The sequence below is a fragment of the Choristoneura fumiferana genome, chromosome 9, assembly GCF_025370935.1.
Source record: "Choristoneura fumiferana chromosome 9, NRCan_CFum_1, whole genome shotgun sequence".
NCBI classification, from domain to species: Eukaryota; Metazoa; Arthropoda; class Insecta; order Lepidoptera; family Tortricidae; genus Choristoneura; species Choristoneura fumiferana.
In genome coordinates this window covers 10,335,163-10,344,433 of record NC_133480.1, presented here as the reverse complement: position 1 = coordinate 10,344,433, position 9,271 = coordinate 10,335,163, and the positions used below count along the sequence as shown (strand labels likewise).

General features: G+C 40.1%; 1 protein-coding gene across 1 annotated transcript in view; it reads right to left on the bottom strand.

Annotated features, from left to right (window-relative positions):
• Positions 1-5,739: 5,739 nt before the first annotated feature.
• LOC141431498 (dynein heavy chain, cytoplasmic-like) overlaps positions 5,740-9,271 on the bottom strand; it is an 8,517-nt gene continuing 4,985 nt past the window's right edge. The window contains exons 3-12 of the mRNA XM_074092686.1: positions 8,932-9,055; positions 8,158-8,274; positions 7,873-8,058; positions 7,468-7,650; positions 7,231-7,353; positions 6,939-7,098; positions 6,575-6,708; positions 6,293-6,422; positions 5,973-6,213; positions 5,740-5,797 (exon numbers count right to left, since the gene is read on the bottom strand). Coding sequence (XP_073948787.1) covers positions 5,740-5,797; positions 5,973-6,213; positions 6,293-6,422; positions 6,575-6,708; positions 6,939-7,098; positions 7,231-7,353; positions 7,468-7,650; positions 7,873-8,058; positions 8,158-8,274; positions 8,932-9,055 — 1,456 coding nt within the window. The remainder of the gene's footprint in view (positions 5,798-5,972; positions 6,214-6,292; positions 6,423-6,574; positions 6,709-6,938; positions 7,099-7,230; positions 7,354-7,467; positions 7,651-7,872; positions 8,059-8,157; positions 8,275-8,931; positions 9,056-9,271) is intronic.

The following is a 9,271-nucleotide window of genomic DNA, read 5'->3' as shown; positions in this document are numbered from 1 at the left end:
TGCTAAAATTTTTTTTCATGTACAGTCACCAGCACCAATATCTGACACAATAAGCGTGCATAAATATCTGACACGACTCTATTTCTAGGGCCGGAAGGACCTGTCAGATATTTTTGCACGCTCCGCTGTGGTAGATATTAATGCTGGTGACTGTACCTACATTTTTTGATTTGAGTGAATTCCATGCGACACCATGTCACCGCCAGGAAGTATGACACTCAACTTCGAAGCTGTCTCACCCTGGAGATCGCATAGATCGATGTTTACTTGACATCTTATTCCGAAACTTATTTATTGTTTTGTCACTAGTAACGTGCTAGCACAAGTCTTTTCGCGATAGTTTTTAATCTTCTTCTGCGTGAAACATAAACATTGTAGTAGAAAAATAGTAGAATTATTATATGTTCATTTTTTTAACAACCTAGTTAGTGTTATGCTCTATGTCACAGGATGACTAAATATTGACTATCGATATCGAGATTAATATCACTCATGTTTAGACTTTGCTCATGTCTAGCTTTAGATACATTCTTGACTGAGCCGGCCGCGATAACTGTAGTAGGTAGTATGGCGTTCTTTTTCGAGTGTCATTGCTACTGAACTGTCAGGTTGCCTTACAGAAGAAAAGGAAACTCGTGTAAAATGACATCGCATACAGATACCCAGAATCAAGAACCAAAATCAGAAGAATTGTATAAGTTCATATATTGATAAATTTTTATTGTGAGCTTACTTTTTTTTAATTATGTGTGACTATTATTACAAATTATATATTTTTAAGCTTCTGATACCTTGACTTTTGTATTTAGGACTATTGCATGGTAGGTGCACGCGGCTAGTAGTTAGTTTTATAAGATCTCCGCTTACAAATTGTATCTTTCGCGTCACTGCTTTCATTATAGTGGCATCATAATAATGTTTGATTTTGAGTTTGCATTATATTATAGGCTATGATTGGTTTTTTGGAGTCTTTTTGTATTTTTTATTTCAACTCCAAATTTGTTACTTTTACGGGTATCCCGTGAAACCATATCGAAAATACAAACTGAGACATGGATGCACAGAAAAACCAGAAAAAGAGACCAGGGCTGGGAATCGAACCCAGGTCCTCAGCAATCCGTGCTGCGTGCTATAACCCCTACACCACCGCTGGACAGGAATCTAGACACGAATTTTTCCTATGCATACATATCTCAACGAAACAAATACGAAATGAATTTCGGTGTTACCAGTTACCAGGTTCCTTAACCCTTGATGCGTGGCTTTATTGGTGCGTCCATGAGGCACATGTGCCATATGACCAGTGATGTAAATAATGGAGTTGTTCTTTCGAAAAAATAATAAACTTTATTACATACATTATAATAATTATTTTTATTCTTGAACCACATTTAGATAAACAATGAAAATTGCTACGGGGATATTATATTACCTTATCATTACTATGGCGACGTGTCAAAAGAACGCTGCACATTGCTTCGGGACAGAGAACTTGTTAATTTGCGGAACCTCATATAAATTGACAACAATATTTTTTACTTTACTTCTGCGCTACGAACCGTGCCCCACAACTACGTCCATGTGAAATATCTATACAATAAGTTTACATACACGCCCGCTCTCTTTCTCTTCCATGTAAAACAATATTTTATTATGTATGTATAGTATATGTCACACAAGCTCGACTAGCTGTCACAAATACCTACTATATAACTATTATTAGGTATTGTGTGATATATATATTATTTCATGTAGGAGGAGGGGTGGAGGAGGGCGTGTACTGCATGTTATTATATTATGTAGGAACGTATCACATAGATCTAACTGTGCCGCACGGTTGACAGCAGAGAAACCTAGGGCAAAATTAAATACTGTAGGTTCTAGATACTGACTAACAGTCAAGCTCAAAAAAATTTAATTGCTAGTGGTACGGTTGGCTTGTTGATTGACTGGACAGCGGGCATATTTAACTTGTATCACAAAGTTTATACCTTTTTTTTTCTCAAAGTATTAGCTGCATCTAATGCCGACGTTGTTCACTAGCAGACCTGACCCCCTCCTGATCCTGATAATTATTCTCAAACGCTGTCTAATGCGACGTACTGCATTTTACTTACCCCAAAGAAAAGATTGTATGGTAGAACTGCAACTGTCACAGGCGGAACGGCAGTGATGGGCCTGGTAATTGCAGCCTACTCGCGTGCTCGGACAGATGAGAGGAATAGAGCAACAAAATAATTAAAAGAAACTGGAATTAATCAAAATTGTGTGGGTGTCAAGTCTGCCTAGCAGCGCGAGTCCTTCGAACTACCCGCACTTGGTCATTTTTATTTGTCACCCCACACTTCAGTCTACCCGTGACCACGGCCACTGTAATGTTGCCGAAACGTCGAGGTAAATATTACTCGTGTCTAAAAATATATTGTTTCCAAAATACTTACTTGATTTATAATGCATAATAATTGGCATGATTATTGGGATATGAATTTACTGTACCAGCGGGAAAATTACAAATTAATTATACCCCCTGCCCGTTCAACCAGACTAGTTAGCCGTAGATACTACAGGCAAAGAGCGCTCAAAAAGTAGCAAAGTAAAGACATTCCCTTTTTACTCTTAGTATTTGAGGACATGTAAAACTATTTGAGCATTTCTAAATAAAGTTTGTACATTTGATTTGCGACTCCTATTTGTGATAAAAATTTGCAGGTATGTAGAGTGAACGATACTGAGCCGTAATAACATAGTCTCTCAAAATGTCCCAATTGGTTTGTATGGAAATTTCCTTTTTTGTTACCAAAACTACGGATTTGCGGTAACAAAAAAGGAACTTTCCATAATTGGGACATTTCGGGAGACTATGTTATTTAAACTCAGAGTGAACGATTCACTCTATCTACCTGCAAATTTTTACCCAAATCGGAGTCGCAAATCAAATGTACAAACGTTTTTAGAAATGCTCATTTTAGCACTGTAGCTTGCTGTGACAAAGTATCAAACTGTTCAGCTACCTATGAGCTTGACTGCTTCGAATTAGGTTTGATGCAACATCTGTCTCCGATGATGACGTGTCAGCTAAACTGAACGTGCCCGTAGTCTGCAAGTACGACGGATTATTTGCGGTAGTTCTAGTTCCTTCACAAGACCTTGAAGAAAGAACTGCGGGATTTTTCCGCCTTTGTACCTTTGCAAGAACTGAAGATGCTACTGCGAAAGGAACAAAGGCTAAAAAATAAACGCAGTTTTTCCTTCAAGTCTTGTAAAGGAACTAATGCAAAAAAAACGCAATAGTTCCATCGCACGAACATCCAAAGGAAACACTGCCAATAATCCAGTACGCACGACTACAAACCTGCTGGATCGGAAAAAAATCCTAGCAGATAATACTTACTATAGGTAGATAAATGATACGAATCGACAACTGTTTTCGACTCGAAGGTAACAAAGGGAGTGTAGATGATTTTGGAACTGCTCGTAGTCTTCTGCTGATTGTGCCAAATCATCGGTTATGATATCCTAACAAAATCAATTTATATAAGTAGGTACAAAATTAGCACGGGATAATTTTTTACCGCAATTTGATACCAGTTATCGGCGAGTGGGTGAACTTTTGCTGTTATGTAAGTATTTCGTAAGTATTTATTTATACCTATAAAGGCAAAACATGGCCTAAAAATGCATGAGATTTGGCAAACGTATTCCTTGAGGATCGCAGAGGTGCAAGAAGTTTTTTTTTTAATTCGAATACCTACACTACAGAGTAGATTTTTTTCTTCAACGGGAGCGAAGCCGCGGGATTAAGCTAGTAATTATATATACGAACTGAGAAATCCAGATGCAGAAGCCTAGATAAACTCTTCGTCAACTCTTTTCATGGTTAGCAACTTATTAATAATTGATATTAGCAGCTTATGATTACTAATTCTCTACTAAAAGTCTTACCACAGAAATTGAGTGATGATGATGATGATAATTAGGATAGTAAACTCTGTATGGTTTTTATTACCTCTTTTGATAGAAAGAGCTTACACGAAGCACTGTTCATAAAATATTAGGTATGTCTAAAGGCACTGTTACACATGCTCGTTACTGGACTGAAGCAAACGCGTTCACACTTGCTTAATACCTTTCCCCCTTCCACCCCGTCTCGAGCTTGCCACTAATAAGCATGCTCGATAGTAGCATGTCCTGTTCACACATGCTACTAGCTAGCATTTGCTCAATAGTAGCATGCTTTCTTGCTACTAAAGAGCATGTGTAACAGTGTCTTAAGGGACTTTGGCCTTACGGATGCCCTTGATAAACTTGATTGCCTGTGCATTCCTGTGCGTGTCGTACAAGGTGACTAAGAGCCCTGGTGGCAGCGCTCTCTATTGCCAACTACGAATTCCAAACTCCAGCTCTGCGGCGTGGAAGGTAAGGACAAACCTCCGCACTATTTTCCCAAGAAACTCGTCCTGTAGATTTGCTACTGATTTTCAACCGACGACCATGACCACTTTAGCATGGTAGTAACTACGAAAAGTAACTATAAATATAACCTGAATAATAGCAAGACCATCAACCAAGACAAGAAACCGTGGTCAGAATCTCGGTAATTTCTCAATTTATCGTACACATATTATGAACACTTGAAAGGCGTTTGGCTCGTATTATAATATGCGAACAGTTATCCAAGACCCTGCTTCTAATTATCAATAAAATACTTATAGATTTTATAGGTCGTAGTAAAATTTTCGAGTAAAGTACAGTTGGTACAAAATTTCGTGACTCGATAAAAAAATGTGAATATTACTCGAAGGAGTACCCCGATCGGGTAGCTAAGTGTCGCAATAGACTTTCGCTAGCTGGCGCTGTCTATTTGAGTGTGTGCGTGAGCTCCTAGTGTCCGTATACGGCCGCAATTGACGTTCAAAGTAAAGCACCTCGTTTGCGGCTTTGGCGGAATATTTCATTTCGAGTGTGGGGTCAAAAAATCGGTTACGCTTAGATACTCCCGCCATTAGTTTTTGGTGAAATAATTCTTCATAATTTACGAAAAAAACCTGAAAAAAGGAACTATTGATAACAGCGCCATCTAACGGGACATTGCTCATGAGCTAACCAGGAGCAAACCCCTTAAACCTAATTTCCGCGACGGCTGGATACTCAATCGCTCGGGCCATCTGCAATTATTTTGTTTTTCTGTATAGCAAGGGAAATAAATTCTTATACTAAGAATGCCTCATGAAACCAAATGTTTTATTAATTTCTAAAATATAAAAATCATTCAGATTGCAATTTATGACACGATAAAAACATGAAAAAAAAAAAACACTAATGGTTTAGTAACCATTACTTATTTTCAGGATGTAACATAGTTATGATATTTAAGGGTTAAAACAAAATCTATAAACTTCATTTAGAATTATGAATACGTAAAATTCCTCACCAGTCATCTCACCTACGTATCCAACATTTGGGAACATTTCTTGACAGATAAAACATAAGCTACGTCCTCGCACCACTTACGCACATCGTCTCGCAAACAATTGAATTAGGATGTCTTTCCGGAAGAGACTCGGCAATCAATGCTTCGTCACACTTCCGTACCGCGTTCAATCAGATTTTCCTAAATAAAGATATTTGAAGCATAAAAAACAGTGTAGAAGAAAATATGTAATTTTGGTAATGTAAAAGAATTACCTTGATTTTCTGATTCGATCACGCTTGACGTTACCAGCTGAAACGAGACGGATTTCAAAGCTCGCAGGCCGAAATCGTAGTGAGACGATTCGACAGCTGTTCGTCACAGAGCCTGTAAACATATCACAATTAGTATTTAAAAAATAACATACATAAAGATATCTCTCAAATCTCAAAGAATCCGCAAACAAAAATTGAATATTCTGGCAATTTCATCGAAGGACTGAGGGAGGATCGAGGGAGGAGTCATGACGATAATAGCTGTTACAAATAGGTAAATTACTTACTTAAAGAATGGTACGATCTTGCAAGCCAGTTTTTCAGCAGTCCTGAAGCCTTGGCTGAACAACATGACTTCGGCAATGAGCTGCCTGTCCGGGGTGGTCATGGCCAAGCTTCGGAAGAGCTTCTTCAAGTTGTCGGGCAGATTGGACCGGCCAGCGTAGCCCGGGTTCATCGTGATGAATATCGCCATGTCTTGGCTCACGCGGACTTGCTTGCCTACTAGCTCCACGGTTATGGACTTGGCTGGAAAAGGACGGTTATATTATTTGTCGTTTTACGTATCCTTGCAGTAGACGTATCTTCAATCATGATATTGTATTGCTATTTACGGTGTTATCTCCCTCTTGATGGCTCTTGAGTGCTTCTTGAATTGTCTGAACTTGTTGCGATACGGCTGACAACATTCTCTCCTCTAGACGATTGAACTCGTCAAAGCAACCCCATGCACCCACCTAAAACAACTCTCAATGAAAAAAACTGTTGTTGGGTATTGGGGAACACATGTGACTGTTAGGCCATACCTTGGTATTATGTAGTTCATTTGATAAAACAATTGAATAATGTAATCTGAATATTACGACACGATTCTTGGATTGAAGTTTACCTGGCAAAGACCGACGAAGATACGACCCATAGCTTGAAAGTCGAACGTTTCGTCGCAGTTAAAGACGAGCACGAAGCGCCCGAGTTGGTTGCCGAGGGCTTTTACCGACTCGGTCTTACCCGTTCCGGCCGGACCTGAGAATTTATGTGCAATTAATAACCAAACTAAAAGTAGCATTGGACGAACAGTTACACGCCATCTACTCTGTTTTAGTTCGAACTTAGTTGCTGCATCGTAGAATGCACACTTTTGTTAATGTATCTTCCGTTTTTATACGGGATGCGTCACCTTTGCGCTTTGCGTGATCGCAGAATAATTCGAATAATTACACATGAATATAAGAAAGTTAGCTGCGAATGCTTACCGAACGGTGAACCACCGAGTCTAGCCTCCAGCGCTTGGGTCATAGTGAGGTAGCAGCGGTCCGTAAGTGGAGTCTGTACTAGACGATCTTGCACTCCCAAGTATTCAAAGCCGTAAAGGAACTTCGCGTTTGCCATATGGATCGTAAGCTGTTGCAGGACCTATGAGAAAAAAAAACTACTTGTATTTTTACTTAAAACAGTTGAAAGGAGCATCTGGTACACTTTGGGAATGTCAATTTTTAAAAGTATAGTCTCCGTTATAAATTGCTTATAGATTTGTATTGTACTTACGTCGTTGTTTCTCGGGTCGAAGTAGAAACGCATTTCACAGAGCCACTCGAACGAGCGAGCACTGTTCACGTCAGAAGCGATCAGTCGGCGAGTCACTGTGCGTTTGTGAACGAACTCATTGATCTGTAAGCAGTGTTTGTATGAGGTATTTGATATACTTCTAAAGTAGTTTAACCTTAATTTCCATACTTGTCAATAAGTAACAAAAAAATGTGCCCTAGCTGTTGTTGATCTTACCAAGTGCTCCAGTTTCCTTCTCCTCAATGGTGGTTGTTCCTGCAGCACAGAGTCTGCTAGTATATTAAGCATGTTCTCGACGTGCGACAGAACTTTCTTTAATCCGTCGCCGCCGCCGTTGGTTAAAGCGGCATCCACATCTTCCGACCAGAGGATCTGAGCGGCTAGCACTACGATTTGGGCCTAGAAATCAAAAGTTCTTGATAATCTTTACGAATTTGTAAATCTAAATGTAAACGTGATAATTCATACTGGGAACGGATTTTTGGATGTCTGGATGGGAGAAATAGAGCTACAGTCTTCCAAAAGCCGAAGCAAGGTAGATCGACAGCGAATGTATTATTTTATTTTTTTATGATGAAGGATTAAAATAAGCCGCATCAATAACAAGTCGTAAGCAGATACCTGATATTTATCGCACCATTCGATGAACTTGTGAGGGTCGACGTTTCCATCTTTGAACTGTTTGACGTCACCAACGGCGTCTTTGAGCCTGCACGCCAGAGTCACGCGCATTTCACGCTCTACCATAGAAAGCCAGGAGTTGATCTTTGGGTTCTCTACGGTAGATACTGGCGATAAGAAGTAAACCTAAAACAGAACATGTGTTCGAACAACGCGGAAGTAAGTCACACTAAAATGAAAATTTAACTAGTCGCATTTATCTTTGTGAGTGGAGAAGGTGTTTACCTCTTCTCCTTCACGCGACGCAATGCCGTTAATAATTGTGTTGTCCTCGTTCAGAATAATGGCGGCGACACCGCGAACATCTTCTTGAAATGCTTTTGTAGGCGAGCGATGTTCTTGCTGTTGCAATTATCTCGAGCAGATCCTCGTCACCCACGAAGTAGAATCTATAATTATGAATTCATCTCTCAAGTTTTAGTTACGTCAAATTTGTTGTACGAATGACAGTATTGATTAAAACAATCGGTGAGTGTAATAATTGGCAAAAGTACGTAAATACTAGCAGGCACGTTTTTTCTTTCTTTGCCGTTAAATGTGTCCATTTATGACGAATCTAGCAGGAAAAGGACGCACAATGTGACCAGCTAGAGAATATCGCACGCGCTAGCCATTCTGAATAGCCGCGTATCCATTAGAGCAGCCTCAGGCCGAGCACCGCGAGCCGAGCCCTATTTTGTCGGTTTTTTGGCCGTGCTCAAAGGAGCCTCAGTCTGAGCCGTGCCTTTGGCAGCGTCTCCACTTGCGCGGCCTCGGAGCGAGGCAGCCGCTCGGCCCGAGGCTGCCTCTAGTGGATACGCGGCTTATCAAATTCAAACTAGTATTTGTCACTTGTCACGTGATCACAATTGTGTAGCTGAGGCTAAAAAAAAATGTATGCGCGAGTACCAACAATGGGGAATGGATGAATAATTTAGAAACGCTTGAAACTTTTTATATCGATAGGAATAACTACCTGGGGAAGCTGCTTCTCTCCCTCTCGAGATATTCGCCGAGAGCCTTCTGTATTTTGCCCAACAGATCGGCGAGGCGCTCCAGAGAGCGCTGCACGCCGGGAATGTTCAACACGTCCATAACCATCGGAGACTTGCTGACCTTCTTCATGAGACCCAGGAACTCGGAACTGTTCATAAAAACAGTCATTACTCGTCATTATGTTATTAGGAAATTGTATATATTTCAAAATTTATATTGTTATACCTCAACTAGTTCGTATGCGACTCTCGAGCTTGTCAAGGTATAGTAATACATTCTATTTAAGGCGCGCTATTAGAAGAATTTTCGGTTTGAGGGGGTTGAAGCAGACGACGCGGCGGAGGCGAATGCGGGGCGTCCAGCG